Below are 15,307 nucleotides of genomic sequence, written 5' to 3'. Positions count from 1 at the left end.
GTGTGGATGAGGTGGTTGGGTGGGTGAGGTAGTTCGGTGAGTTGATAGGTGGGTAGGTGGATGAATGGGTAGTTGAATCGAGTGTAGCCTGGTCGGGGGATAATCGAGTCCTATAGAGAGGATAGTTGGCTCTGAGGGGATAGTTGGGTGGTCTGGGGTGTGGCTGGGTCCAATAGATGGGATAGTTAGGTCAGGGTTTTTTTTGGATAGTCTGGGGACAATTGAGTCCTATGATTGGATAGTTGAGGGCTAGTATGTAGTTTTGAGGGGAGTCGCATGGTTAGGACTTGGGGTAGTCAGGTTGGATTGGGGTGGGGTAGCCGGGTTGTCAGGAGCATGGTCAGGTCAGAGGATAATTAGACATGCCGGGAATAGTCAAGTGGTTGAGGGTGCAGTCAGGGGGTCGGGGAGCAGGTCAGTTGTGCAGTTATCCAGATGTTGGGCTATGTTTTAATCAGGCTAACATTTCCTGGATGGTGAGTACCATGGAACGGTCTGAAGTCTTTGACTCTAACTCAAAGCTGAGACATTCACAGGAGGTTCTAGGGAGCAGGAAAATTGCTCATCAGAAGTTTCAACTTTCTGGGCAATTCCCACATAGGTCTGTGCATTCGGGCTTTCGCTTGGTCCTGCCGCCTGCTGCTTGTCTTCAGTCGCACATTCAGCCTCCAGCGATTCGGGCACACAGATTTGGACCAATCAGTTTTAGTGGTGTTGGTTGAGGAACACATTGGCCTGGAACACACAAAGAATTCCCTTCCTCTTCTTCAAAATGGTGTCCCAGCATCAGCTCAGTCGCCCTGAGAAGTTGGTGGTTAAATATCTTATCTGAGAGATGCTGACAGTACAGAATCCTCTCAGTGCAGCAATCGAATGTCGTCCTAGATTTTGTGTTTAAGTCCCTTGGGTAGGACCTGAAACCACAGTTTTCTAACTTAGAAATGGGATTGACACCCACTGAGCAACAGTTAGCAACCTGTCAGAACATTATCTCAAAATATGGAGCTCCTCCGTGATTCACTTGGTGAATGATGTAACTGGTATCTTATTGAACCACACAAATGAAGAAAAGGTTTCAATGTCTGTTGAATTGCCTGATTACACTTGGAACACCAGTGAAGATGGATTCGCTGCTCTCGATATCACCAGGATAGAACAGGAAAATTGGATCTACCAGAGTTCTTGTTCCTGAATGAGGTGGAGTGATACGCTTGGAAAGTGAGGGCACGATCAAGTTAGCTGAAGATAGAAGCCTCAGACCGTCGCGTTTCCTCAACAGTTATAAACCAGACCATCATCTGGTTAGCACTGCTGTCTCACAGCGCCAGGGACCCAGGTGACTGTCTGTATGGAGTTTGCACATTTTCCCATGTCTGTGTGGGTTTCCTCCGGTTGTTCCGCTTTCCTCCTGCAGTTCAAAGATGTGCACGTTAGGTGGATTGGCCATGATCAATTGCCCCTTAGTGTCCAAAGGTGGTCAAGTTAGGTGGGGTTATGGGGATAGAGCGGGGGAGTGGGCCTAGGTAGGGTGCTCTTTCAGAGGGTCGGTGCAGACTATAAAGGCCAAATGGCCTCCTTTTGCCCTGTAGGGATTATATGGTTCCACATGTTGAAAGGCCTTACACAAGATGGCGCAAATCCTAAGTGTGATGTGCATCACTGTAAATGCATGTAAGCTAGACAGACACTAGAGGGAGCACCAGAAACATTACACACACACACTCACCCAATAGATAAGTTAGATGGGAGGCGACCAGTGGACATTCACGATACACAAGGAGGTGACACGACCACAGGGGGGCATTACACCAACGCATACATAAAGGACACCACACACATGATCAGCCCCTTTGGCCAGTGGAGACAGTCAGTGAGGAGAGGCACAGGGTTGATTCATTATCACACCCACCACGTGGAAGACAGCAGATGGTTAGTCAGTTAGGTAGCTATAATAGGATTAGCAGTAGTGTCGAACTCAAGTTATAAAAGTGTACATAGTGTAAATAAATGAGTTGAAGTTATTTACACGTCTCGACCTTCCTTGACAAATGCAACACAAGGAAGCCGCTTATGTTACAAAGGAAACATAACAAAACATGGTACCACGAGTGAACTGCTTAAATCCAGATAGCCATACCTCAGCGTACAGTGACAACCAGCAATACCCAGGCAAGATGTACGCGCTCCCGATTCCGCAGCCGCTCCAGTGCCACGGCGATCTCCGCAAAAACTGGCAGCGATTCCGGCAAACATTTGAACTCGACCTGGTGGCAGCCGAACTTAAAGACCTGGCCGATAATGATAAAATAGAGTTTCTCCTCACCATCGCCGGTACCAGAGCAGAAGAAATCTTTTAAAAATTCAAGTTCGCCAAGGGGAAAAACAGGTACGATTTCCAGGCAGTCCTGGACAAATTCGGCAAATACTGTGAGGAAAACACACTCCAATCGGCAAGGAAAGGTAAGAGAAGCGCCAGTACTCACCTCGAGGCCGAAATCCAGGACCAGAGAGCGATTTGGGTCGAGGTCGGCGGCCATCTTGCTAAAGGGACTACACTAGCGCAGTTGCGCGAGAAGTGCGCAGAACCGGAAGGTTTGTTTGCGCATCAGCGAGACGCCGTGCATGCGCAATCAGGAAAACGGCCATCGGTAAAGGAACAGCGATCTGCGCATGCACAATCGCTTCCTACGTGCTACTGACGTCAGAGGCCCCAGACCGCACCAATTTAAAGGGGAAACGTCCCAAATCCAATTTAAAGGCGAAACGTCCCAAATCAAAGAAAAAATCTTTTAAAGCTGTAAAACACCCTTTCTTCACCTGGAATGACAGCACAATGCCTCAAATTGAAACAGGAAATGAATTTAACCTCCGAAGAACCCTGCAACAAGCAGTTACCTACGCACAAACCGATGATTCCGACCTCGAATACTTCGATACCGACCTTTACATTTTTTCTGGACCTCGCGAGCCCAATGACAGCTCCATGGTCCTAGACGACTACGACTCGGATGAACCTTTCATGTTGCACATTGGCGACCCCCGCATTGAATCCGACGCAGATGCAGATTCATTTTTCGGATTTGAGGATCTTCAACCCAGCAGATATGACGTCCCAACTCATCAGTGCAGGATGATGCTGCAGCCTGAAATTAAGAGACAGAAAGCGGTACAAGCCCACAGAGAGCAGCCTGCTGCCACACGGAGCGTGGTCCACGCCCCGCTCAGGGTTCCCGACTCTACGAAAGAAGACATGCAAGACTCCACACCGCAGTCCTTGCAGGAAGAAGACGTGACTCCAGTGTCACAAGACTCCACAGCAAGCTCGTGGACAGACTCCACAATTGCAGAAACGCATGACTCCGATGCGCAGTCCTTGCAGGAACAAGACCATGAGGGTCTAGCAACCTCCTCTGACCAACTAGCAGCAGACGATGCAAGTCTGCCATGCTCACGTAAACAGCAAGAAGGCTATAACAGTCTACCACGCTCCACTGCACAGCAGGACGACCATGACGGTCTATCATGCGACAATGAAGGGCACAGCGCTGATGACTGTTCAAGCCCAAATGAAGACAAGCCAAAGGAATCGCCTCTTCCAAGCCCGAAGAAAAAATGATTATGCGCTGATCTTCAAGATCATTCTAGCCGAAAAGATATTAATAATGCTACACAGTCACAGAAGGATGCTGAGGATTTGCTAAAGAAATTGCTTGTATGTCTCACTTGCAAGGAGCAGACTGAAAATTGCCATTGCTTTAGTACAGATCGAAAAAATGGACAAGACATTGATCCTCATTTAATGGAAATAACACAACCTAAATCATATCTACAGCAGGGACAACTGTCTCCCTTCAACACAAAACCGCAAAGTCCCAACTACAGAGACCAGCAGTTAGTCAGTAATGACTCTTCAACCCCTGATGGGCATATTAATCGCATTGTACCTCTGCACACTCCACTGATAAATGCGCAGAACATTGGAGCAAGAATCCTGAGGACACCGACATCGAGTAGCCAGATAAAGCACTTAAAACCCGCAGCAGTTTCAAGTGAACCAATTGTGCTTTCCAGTGATGATGAAGATGCAGATAAGGTTGACCCGATTATCCATTGTACCACATTAACTCCAGAGATTAAGCATTTATGTCTGGGGAGTAGAATGTGGGCAATTGAGAACAGTAAAAGAGAGACTGTGACTGTGCCAGTCCCAGCAAAATCAGAGCCAGAGACTATGAAGGCATGTACATTAGAAAAGGATGCATATGAAGTAACTGAGAAGAAAATTGAAATGGACTGTTCTTTGGAAACTAGTACAATGACGAAAGAAACATTGGATCTAACATTTGATGCCCTACATATGGGAGAAATTGAGGGAAATGAACAAGGTTCTGCAATGTCTGGGGGAAGATTTAAAATTCCAAAGAAGAAAAGCCCAAATGAAGGACAACGGCAAGACAATGACAGTCCACCCACATTGTTTGCACCACCAGATGAAAACTCTGACAATTTACCCAACCCTAGTGAACAGCAAGCAGCTACTGAGGATCTACCCACGGTATATTAAACGCGTGACGACAGTATCCCACTTCCCATGCAAAAGGTGCAAAGTGACAGACCTCAGCTAGTGCGTACAGAGGCACTCGACGATCACGGTGAGACCACTGGTGACTCCGGTGACACCACACTACTTCCACCCTCAATTGCTCGAACCTCTCCACTAGTCAATGCATTCCTGCATGTTCCGACTCCAGACGTGCAGCTTCAAGAAATCTCAGCTGACTCCAGTGAACCTGCTAAGACTCCGGACGGGGAGCATCAACAAAAAACAGACCAGACTCCAGATGGGGAGCAACCAAACGCCGACTCTGATTTATGTAAGCCAGACTGTACTCCAGACAGGCAGTGTCGCAACCTCAATGATGGCACGCTCAGGGTGACAGCAGATGCCACAACGACAGGAGATGGATCACGTGACAATCACACTGGGTCAGCAATAACAAGCAGCAGCTACAGTTCAAGAGGAATACACCAATTTTCACCACAGCTATGTCCACACATTTGTTCCACACCAACAGTGCGGCCAATGACAGCTCATGCTGGACAAACCCAGTATTCAAGCCTGCAGCAGCCAGCAGTCTATGCAGCATATTCTCAAACAGGCCAGCACTACGGATTGCCCACTAATGGAATCAAGACCGAAGGAGGACTACCGCCAACGCAATCTGCACTACAGACTGGATGCCTTAGTTACTGCCCAGTATTTGCTACACCACAACCTGGCCAGGCAGCATATTCCTATCAGATGCAAGGTTCTAGTTTCACACCATCACCAGACATTGATGCGAGCAGCAATTCTGTCTCCAAATCGACATGCTTCAACGCTTCTCAGCAGAATCACCCTTCCAGAGCAGCATGTGGCCAGAACCAGTATGCACAGTCTCATCCGACTTCAACATCTGGCACATCCATGACCTCGAATGATACTGTTGATGGTACCTCTTCAATGTCAACGACCTATCAGCTACAAGATGCCACCCGACAGCACCACCACGAACATAAAAAGAAAAAAGAAAAAGACTCCAAATCGACCACTTCTTGGTTCCTGTTGATGGCGTTCATAACCAAGAGAGACATTTGACCATGATGTTTGATGGTTTATGGACTCACATGAATGATTTGGACTTATTGTTTAATCACCGTTCCCATGACTTCTATATACCTTACTTTCTCTACCTGTTCTTCGTTCAGTTTTTCTTAAAGTGTACAGAAAATATGAACATATAAAAAGGGGAGGATGTGGTGATGTGCATCACTGTAAATACATGTAAGCTAGACAGACACTAGAGGGAGCACCAGAAACATCACACACACACACTCAACCAATAGATAAGCTAGATGGGAGGCGACCAATGGACATTCATGATACACAAGGAGGTGACACGACCACAGGGGGGCATTACACCAACCCATACATAAAGGACACCACGCACATGATCAGCCCCTTTGGCCAGTGGAGACAGTCAGGGAGGAGAGGCACAGGGTTGATTCATTATCACACCCACCACGTGGAAGACAGCAGATGGTTAGTCAGTTAGGTAGCTATAATAGGATTAGCAGTAGTGTCGAACTCAAGTTATAAAAGTGTACATAGTGTAAATAAATGAGTTGAAGTTATTTACACGTCTCGACCTTCCTTGACAAATGCAACACAAGGAAGCCGCTTATGTTACAAAGGAAACATAACAAAACACTAAGGACCTGCCAATGTACTGCAGTGAGTCCATGATTGGTCAAGAATTGAGTCTTCACTTTTCAGGGTGAAGAAGACTGGAAAGACCGAAGGAAGGAATCCTGCCCCAACCATGCATCTTGCCCTTTTCCAGTTTCCCTGTTCTTCTTTGCGCTCTACATGATTTCGCACCTTCACTCAACTATCTCATGCTATTTTCTCAGACATAATAATCTCTAAATACCGATTAAAATATTGAATTTACCTCAGATAATTCTGGGTGGAAAAACGTACCCATTCTAGTTTTATTTAGCACACAAGCTGAAGAGCTTACTTAAAATATTTTTAACTGAAAGTTAGAACTGAGCGAATGCCAAATAATTTGGATCCATGTCCCTTCCACGTATTTAGCCTAATGAGCAGCAATAAAGACTTCTACATTTGTATGTTGTCTAATTACGGTCCTCTGCCCTAAGGCCAATGTTAGTTGTCTAGGCAACGTTTCTAAAACATAGGAACATATGAATATTTAATGAAAGGATAAGGTTGTTCTACCCAATAAAACTTGGCCCTTTAAAAAAAATAAATCAACTTAATTTAATCACCTTCTCATTGTATCCATCAATCCCTACTCCTTCCCAAAACGCCCCTTGGAGCTATTTATAGTGCCTCCTTTAATGTCCTTGTCTGGTAACTTGTTCAACAATTCTGAGCTGCAGTATTTTTTAACCCTTAGGTGGGCAACTTAATAGAAAGACATGCTTCACAGTAAGCGCTGTGTAGGATAGGTTATGAGATCGAGGCTGGTTTAGCACAGTGGGCTAAATAGCTGGCTTGTAAAGCAGACCAAGGCCAGCAGTGTGGGTTCAATTCCCGTACCAGCCTCCCTGAACAGGTGCCGGAATGTGGCGACTAGGGGCTTTTCACAGTAACTTCATTTGAAGCCTACTTGTGACAATAAGCGATTTTCATTTCATCAAGAGAAGGAAATACTAATGTTAGAAACGGACACTAAGAAAGGAAATATAAAATGAAGAAAGATGAAAGAACAGTTATCAATGTATTGAGGTATAGTTTTCTGAAGTAAACTTTATGGGAGGCACTGGCGTAGTGGTATTGTCAGTGGGCTAGTAATGTGGAAGCTCAGGATAAGGTTCTGGGGACTGGGATTCGAATCACACCATGGTAAAAAAATATCTGCAATTTAAGGCTAACGATGACCAAGAGACCATTGCCGATTGTCATTGAAACCATTCTGGGTTCATTAATTCTCTTTCAGTAATTCCAAATGCCCTCTGAAAAAGTCACTCAGTTGTATCAAGTCACTAAAAACAGGGCAGGATAGACCACCCGGCATTGACCTAGGCACCGGAAATGTCAACAATAATTGCAGCCTTGTCAATCCTGCAAAGGGCGGCACAGTGGTTAGCACTGCTGCCTCACAGTGTCAGGGACCTGGGTTCAATTCTGACCTCGGGTGACTGTCTGTGTGAAGTTTGCACTTTCTCCTCGTGTCTGCGTGGGTTTCCTCCGGGTTCTCTGGTTTCCTCCCACAGTCCAAAGATGTTCCGGTTAGGTGGATTGGCCATGATTAATTGCCTCTTAGTGTCCAAAAGATTAGGTGGGGTTACTTGGTTACGGGGATAGGATCGGTGCATGGGCCTAGGTAGGGTGCTCTTTCTGAGTGTCGGTGCAGACTCGATGGGCCGAACGGCCTCCTTCTGCACTGTAGAGATTCTATAATTCCAAGCCCTCCTTACTGGGGACTTGTGCCAACTAGTCAAGATGCAACCTGACATAGTATCATACTGTTGCTACCACAGTGTCTTTAACCCGTATGCGGTGGACGAATGACTGCGAGCCAGCTTCGTTTAATCAAATAGTATTTATTTTCACTCATGTAAGGTTACAGTTAATCAATCACACCATCCAACACAAGTTATTTTACAGAATACTAAAGTTCATACTAGACCTTAACTTAACTTTAGGAGTGACTAGCAAGTACCCAGACAGATAAAGGCCTGTATCTCTATTCGACTTCGGTAGTCCTCAATGTTCGGACCTTGGTCTGGTCTGATGCTCTGGATCTGGTCTTCCTTCTGTTTGGTGGCGTGACGGTCCTCTTCGTCATGGCCAGTGAAGATCACCATTGTTTCATTTCTGTTGCGCGCTGCTGCAGAGAGAGATTCTAAAGTGGTGCAGCAATGAACCTGAGATTGACAGGATAGTTCTATTGTTCCTGGCATGGCCTGAAGATGGCCTTTCGTCTGTGTATTGCAATGTCTAGGCTATAGCTTGCTCATCAATGTTATATAAAATAATAATAATAATAATCGTTATTAGTGTCACAAGTAGGCTTACATTACACTGCAATGAAGTTATTGTGAAAATCCCCTTGTTGCTGCACTCCGGCGCCTGTTCAGGTACACTGAGGGAGAACTCAGAATCTCCAATTCACCTAACAAGCACGTCTTTTGGGACTTGTGGGAGGAAACCGGAGCAGCAATTGATCTGTCTTTCCTTGGTTGTGGCGCAGGGACCGGAGCCCAGTTTTCTGGAACAAGACTGGTTGCGAGTCCTCCTTTTCAACTGGCAACAGGTTTTTCAGATGGGCACCAGGAATCTGTATGACATGCTGGGCAAATACCCCAAAGTGTTCCAGGAGGGTTTGGGCAGGATAAAGGGGGTCAAGGTCCATATCTACGTGGATCCTGATGCTCAGCCCCGGTATTTTAGGGCAAGGCCTGTTTCTTATGTATTGCTTGCCAACGTCAACGTAGAGCTTCGACGCCTTCAGCATTTGGGGATAAAAACTAATGCAGTTTGCGGAATGGGCTGCCCCCATGGTGCTGGTAATGAAACCTGACTAAACTGTCCCATTCTGCGGAGATTTCAAGCTCACCGCAAACAGAGCTTCACGCCTGGACCAGTACGCGGTGTCTAGAGTGGTACTGAAAACAGACACATAGGCCAGGAACAGAAGCTGTCACATGAGGCCCTGGCTGTATTTGATACTAGCTGTCTGCAAGAGCACTCAAGTCAACATAAACGTATTATCGCTATATGGATTTTGTGATTACCCACTCACATCTACACAAAAGAATAAGACCATGCTATGAATATGTAACAAAATTCCAGACACAGATGATCAATTTAACAGGACGAAGGACAGACAAAAGAAGCATCAGACTCCATAATGGGCTGATGGCTGGTCAAACGAGAGTGTTTCAAAGGACAATGGGTCTTGATTGAATCAACCTGGTAAACAGGAGTATCCTGTTTTTCCCGTTAACCAGTTGGGGTCTGGGTGTTACAATGGCCAGTTACAGGCATATACCCATGACTCAATGCTAGCATACCCGTATAAAGGAAGGAACATCGGAACTGATCCTCAGTGATAACCTGGGAGTCCCTCAAGCACAACCATCGCAAGAAGAAGGGACCCTGGGTTTCGAAGCCCAGAGAAGATATCCACATTGAGTAATCGAAGCCTGGCCAGCCTCCTTCACTAAGTGCGGTAAAGCTGTGTGTCTAAGTACACATTGTGAATTGTGAGAGAATTGTGAATAAATTGTGTCAAACCATGTACCTGTTTTGTTCTTCTCGCAAATAAGGGCACGTGGTAAAACCTTTGATTAATGCACTAGTCGAAGTATTTGAATCAGACAGATACAGATATGAAATGAAAATCGCTTATTGTCACAAGTAGGCTTCAAATGAAGTTACTGTGAAAAGCCCCTACTTGCCACATTCCGGCATCTGTTCAGGGAGGCTGGTACAGGAATTGAACTGTGCTGCTGGCCTGCCTTGGTCTGCTTTAAAAGCCAGCGATTTAGCCCAGTGTGCTAAACCAGCCCCTACGACACTAGGGTGGAGGATTTGTATGCAAGACTGGCTGGCGGATACTCCTTCGAAAAGCGTGACATGAGCCATGCTTATTTACAGGTCGAGCTAGACCCAGTGTCCACAAAATTTGCAACCTTAAACACCCATCGGGGATTGTTTGGCCCTGGCGATTTTCCAGCGGGTAATGGAAAATATCTTGCAGGCCCTGCCTAAGGTAGCTGTCTATCTGGACGATATGCTCATCACGGTCACCACAAAGAAGGAGTATAAGCATAATTTACAGGAAGTGCTCTGGCGGCTTTCTCAAGTAGGCCCATAGCCAAAGAGGAACAAGTGTGTGTTCTAGGCTAGAGCAGTGACTTATTTAGGTTACAGGGTGGACAGGGATGGTCTGCGCCTCGTGGAACATAAGGGGCGTCATTCTCCGACCCCCCGCCGGGTCGGAGAATGGCCGGTGGCCGCCGTGAATCCAGCCCCTGCCCCCGCCGAAGTCTCCGGTACCGGAGATTGGGCGGGACGGGAATCGGGCCGCGCCGGTTGGCGGAACCCCCCACTCAATTCTCCGGCCCGGATGGGCCGAAGTCCCGCCCAGAAATTGCCTGTCCCGCCGGCGTAAATCAAACCTGGTATTTACCGGCGGGACCAGGCGGCGTGGGCGGGCTCCGGGGTCCTGGGGGGGGGGCGCGGGGTGATCTGACCCCGGGGTGTGCCCCCACGATGGCCTGGCCCGCGATCGGGGCCCACCGATCCGCGGGTGGGCCTGTGCCGTGGGGGGCACTCTTTCCCTTCCGCCTCCGCCACGGCCTCCACCATGGCGGAGGCGGAAGAGACTCTCCCCACTGCGCATGCGCGGGAAACTGTCGGCGCCCGCTGATGCTCCCGCGCATGCGCTGGGAAACTGTCAGCGGCCGCTGACGCTCCCACGCATGCGCCGTATTTCCGCGCCAGCTGGCGGGGCAACAAACGCCATTTCCGCCAGCTGGCGGGGCGGAAACTCCTCCGGCGTCGGCCTAGCCCCTCAATGTTGGGGCTAGGCCGCCAAAGATGCGGAGCATTCCGCACCTTTGGGCCGGCGCGATGCCCGTCTGATTGGCGCCGTTTTTGGCGCCAGTCGGCGGACATCGCGCCGTTGGTGGAGAATTTCGCCCAAGGTTCGGGCTATAAAAGGGGCCCCGACACCAAAGAACGCCACTGAGCTCCGGTCGTTCCTAGGCCTCGTTAACTACCATGGGAAGTTCATTGCAAACCTGAGCATTTTATTAGATCCGCTCCATGTATTATTGAGGAAGGACCAGGAGGAGTTCTGGGGTGCTTCACAGGACAAAACATTTACCTCAATAAAAAAGCGTCTGTCGTCCATGCAGCTTCTCATGCATTATGATCCAGCCCGGCCTCTGATCTTGACATGTGACGCGTCCCTCTATAACATAGAGGCGGTGCTGTCCCACAATGGGACGATGGCACGTAACACCCCATTGCCTTCACTTCAAGGACCCTGATGGACGCAGAGTGATATTACGCTCAAATCAAGAAGGAAGGCTTGGCAGTAATTTTTGGTGTCAGGAAGTTCCACCAATACATTTATTGGCGGCATTTCTCCATTGTGACAGACCACAAGCCACTGGGACGCCATTCACTAGCAAAGAATTTTCCACATTTGTGAAGCGAAACGGAATTAGGCATATTCAAACCGTATCATTCCTCCTCCAATGGCCTGGTGGAAAGGGCGATCCAGACCTTCAAAAGGGGCATAAAAAAACAATCCAGTTTCCATGAACACACTACCGTTACGGTTCCTTTTTAATTACTGCTCAGCGCCACATGCGATAATGGGAATCGCCCCTGCGGAACTGTCGATGGGTCGGCGAATTAGAGCCTGGTTGGGCCTCACGTTTCTGAGCGTCAGCAGGAAAGTAGAGGTGCAGCAGGAGATGCAGAAGAGGCACCACAACCTGAGGATACCAAGGCAGAAATTTCACTCGCAGTTTTGGTGATGGGGTACCCGGGCTCCCAGGCGTAGTGCTGGAGAGATTAGGTCCGGTTTCGCACAAAGTTCAGGTTCAGGGGAAAGTTCAGCCAAAGCACTTGGACTACCTGAAGAAGCGAGAACCCGCACTACATGACACCCAACCAGCAAAATTGGCATCTCCTTCATGCCAGGGACCGCCCCTCAGCCTGGGGACTTAGCCGTCTGGGTCATAGCACCTGGTCCAACAGGAGGAGGTTGACTCTAGATCAGAGATGGATGCCAAAGTGTCTATACCAGCAGACAACGTCGTGCCTGGTAATGAAGTCCCGGCAATAACTCTCCGGAGGTTGATCAGGAAACGGCGGGCAGCAAAGTGATACACTCCACCCGACCCGAAGCTGCCACAGGCAAAAGCACAGCCATGGGCAAATAGGTGCAGAAGGCCCCTACCGTTGACGGCTGAAGCAGGACTTTCAGATTTTGGGGGGAGGGGTGTTATAACCCCCACAAGGATCACGGGGAAACCATTGTTGATCATCCCATAGGACTCGTGGAGTATGAGCTTCCCAGATAGGAGCTGGGGGGCCATCCAGCTTGAACTTGTTACAACTGAACATGAAAGCTGGCCCTAAGCAGGGCCTGGTGTGGTTAGTTCTCCCAGCTGTACCGGGAGTGATTTGTTACCTTGAGCAGAATATTGTACATAGTTAGATAAACCTCTGTTCTCTTACCGCTGCCTTCCTCAAGTTACTGAAGAAAGCAAAACAGGGAACAGAAGACACAGGAAAAGTAAGGAAAAAGTATAGAATGGAAAACATTCACTTTTGAAAACGTCTTCGCACAATTTGCTATAACAGTTTAAATTCTTCTCTTTCGAGACCAGTGAGGTTGATTGACACTGTATTGATAGTTATCACGTTGCTTCCAGAACAGTTAGATTGATAAGCCCTTCTCTGATGAGTCTGATAGGCAAATCCAGCAAATTCTTAAAAATTTTGGGAGGCCAAAGGTGATGTGCCATTTGTGAGAAGCAAATGGTAGAGTGGTGTACAGAGAGTGGCAAGCTCTGGAAATTTGCAACTCACCACTAATCTTTTCTTCCCCTGCTCATGCTGACCAATTATGCATTAGCTGACTGTGCCATTAACTTTACTTTCCAAGATGATTTGGCCCATGCTGGGTCTCCTACGCATCAGTTTTCAATTCAGGTTGTGCTGTTCTAGCCCAGGTGAAAAGCTTGAAACGGTCACCATTATCTAGTTCCTTTTGACTCCGAAGAACAACAATCCTATCACCTCCCAACCATCTTTGCCACAGGGACTGTAGCCAGTTTAGATCATTGCTCCTCGTTATCCTAATCTGGTAGATAGTGGGGGCGGTGACTGCTTCGAAACCCAAAGTGGGACTGTTGCCAATGCTTATGTGCGGATAAGTGTAAGTGCTTGAGGCCTTAGATGGCGCTTTCTGGTTTTGTTTTGTATGGTGGGTAGACAGATAAGAGAACCTTTTCCTGACCGCAGAAAGTTTGCAGGGGTTGGCGGTAGGGTTCCCTGAAGGCCATAGTCTCGAGTTTGTGCAGGGATTTCTGGCCTGCTAGGCCTCACAAGCTCAGCATTGGTGCAAGGCCTTCTCTGACTTTGTGCATGCGCAGTAGATAGGTTAGTCTGAGGCTTCTTTGCTGATTTTGAACTGATGTTACAATCTGCGGAAATGATTTGCTGGCCTCCCTGGGTGATGCTGAAACTATATTTTTTTATCAACTCTTTCACCAGCCAGCAGAAGTTAAAAGAGTTTCTGACAAGCGACGAGATTTCAGATGATGGATTTCGGGGTGGTGAGACCTCATTGAATGTAGAGACGTGCAAAAAACATTCAGGAGTGGTAAGTAATAAAACCATGGCCACATTGTGCTGAAGCATGGTATTATAACCGCCACGAGATCCACAGGGTGACCTGATTGACCTCCCAATGGGGCTCGTGGAGTACGAGCACCCCCGCTGAGGGGCAGAGGCCCAACAGCGGGGCTCGTTACTTTCCCGAGATAAAAGCCAGCCCAAGAGAGCACCGGAATCTCAGGATCGTCCCGACTGGGACTTGGAGTGTTGCTTATTGCTGCATTTCCTAACTGAGTCGGAAATAAACCACTTTTGGTTTACCTTTTCGGGGCTCCTCATTGATTACAATAGATGGATAAGTTTTATCCCCGAAGTAAATGTCAGTAGATACAGGTACACAATACTGATGTGACCAATGTTGACTAAACTGCATCACTTGAAAGAAAAATTGCAACTTGTGCAGAGCCAAATCAAACCAAGGTGACTTTGCATAAATTGCTTAAAATTAAAGTCCTCTTTGTATTGGTTTAATAGAGATGGACATGGCTCTAAAACTCACAATAAAAGAGAATTATTAGGTGCACCATAGAATCCCTACAGTGCAGAAGGAGATCTTCAGGCCCATCGAGTCTGTTCTGACCCCCCTCCCCCCCCCCCCAAGAGCATCCCACCCAGGCCCACCCCATCCCCATAACCCTACCCAAACTGCACATCCTTGGACACCAAGGGGCAATTCAGCATGGCTAATCCATCTAACCTGCAGATCTTTGGACTGTGGGAGGAAACCGGAGCACCCAGGGGCAACCCACGCAGACACGGGGAGAACGTGGAAACTCCACACAGTCACCCAAGGCCGGTATTGAACCCGGGTCCCTGGCATGTGAGGCATCAGTGCTAACCACTGTGCCACCGTGCTACCCTGTGCAGTTGTTACGTTCTCAATGGAGACCTATAACGTTTAATAAGTGATTTGAATCTTTACCGTCTCAAATGATTAAAAACACTATTGACTAAACGCTATTTTCTCTCTGCAGGCAAATCATACTTTAAACCACAAAGGGGAAATCTCCCCCTGTACACTAATCATACACCACAATCCCCTTAGAATTACATTATTTATAGTAAACGGTCCACAGTTGCTCCCAGTTTCCAATGTGTTTCTGTATCTCTGTATTGCTGAGTAGTAACTTTCAGTTTTCAGTAAGTTCCTTAAATCCACCAGCAGCAGTAAAGCCTGTTATGTTGATTTTTCTCCCCTCGACTATGTCAGGATGAATCTCCAGAACCCTCAGATGGCAGTATGATGTGCCCCTTTGTCTAGAGACCATCTCTCTCCTGCACCTGACTGTGGTAGCTCACTGGAACAGGACACGTTATCAGCTTTCATTTCCCCAAAATGTAGAGGGACAGTCCCAAAACATAAATCTT

General features: G+C 47.7%; 1 protein-coding gene across 3 annotated transcripts in view; it reads left to right on the top strand.

Moving 5' to 3' along the window:
• Positions 1-15,307, top strand: part of LOC140388118 (ATP-binding cassette sub-family C member 9-like) — a 299,102-nt gene that overhangs the window by 133,675 nt on the left and 150,120 nt on the right. For all 3 annotated transcript variants that reach the window (XM_072471781.1, XM_072471779.1, XM_072471780.1), the window contains exon 14: positions 13,817-13,925. In XM_072471781.1, coding sequence (XP_072327882.1) covers positions 13,817-13,925 — 109 coding nt within the window. The remainder of the gene's footprint in view (positions 1-13,816; positions 13,926-15,307) is intronic.

The sequence above is a fragment of the Scyliorhinus torazame genome, chromosome 13, assembly GCF_047496885.1.
Source record: "Scyliorhinus torazame isolate Kashiwa2021f chromosome 13, sScyTor2.1, whole genome shotgun sequence".
Taxonomy (NCBI): domain Eukaryota; kingdom Metazoa; phylum Chordata; class Chondrichthyes; order Carcharhiniformes; family Scyliorhinidae; genus Scyliorhinus; species Scyliorhinus torazame.
This window is presented reverse-complemented; position numbering and strand designations above follow the sequence as displayed.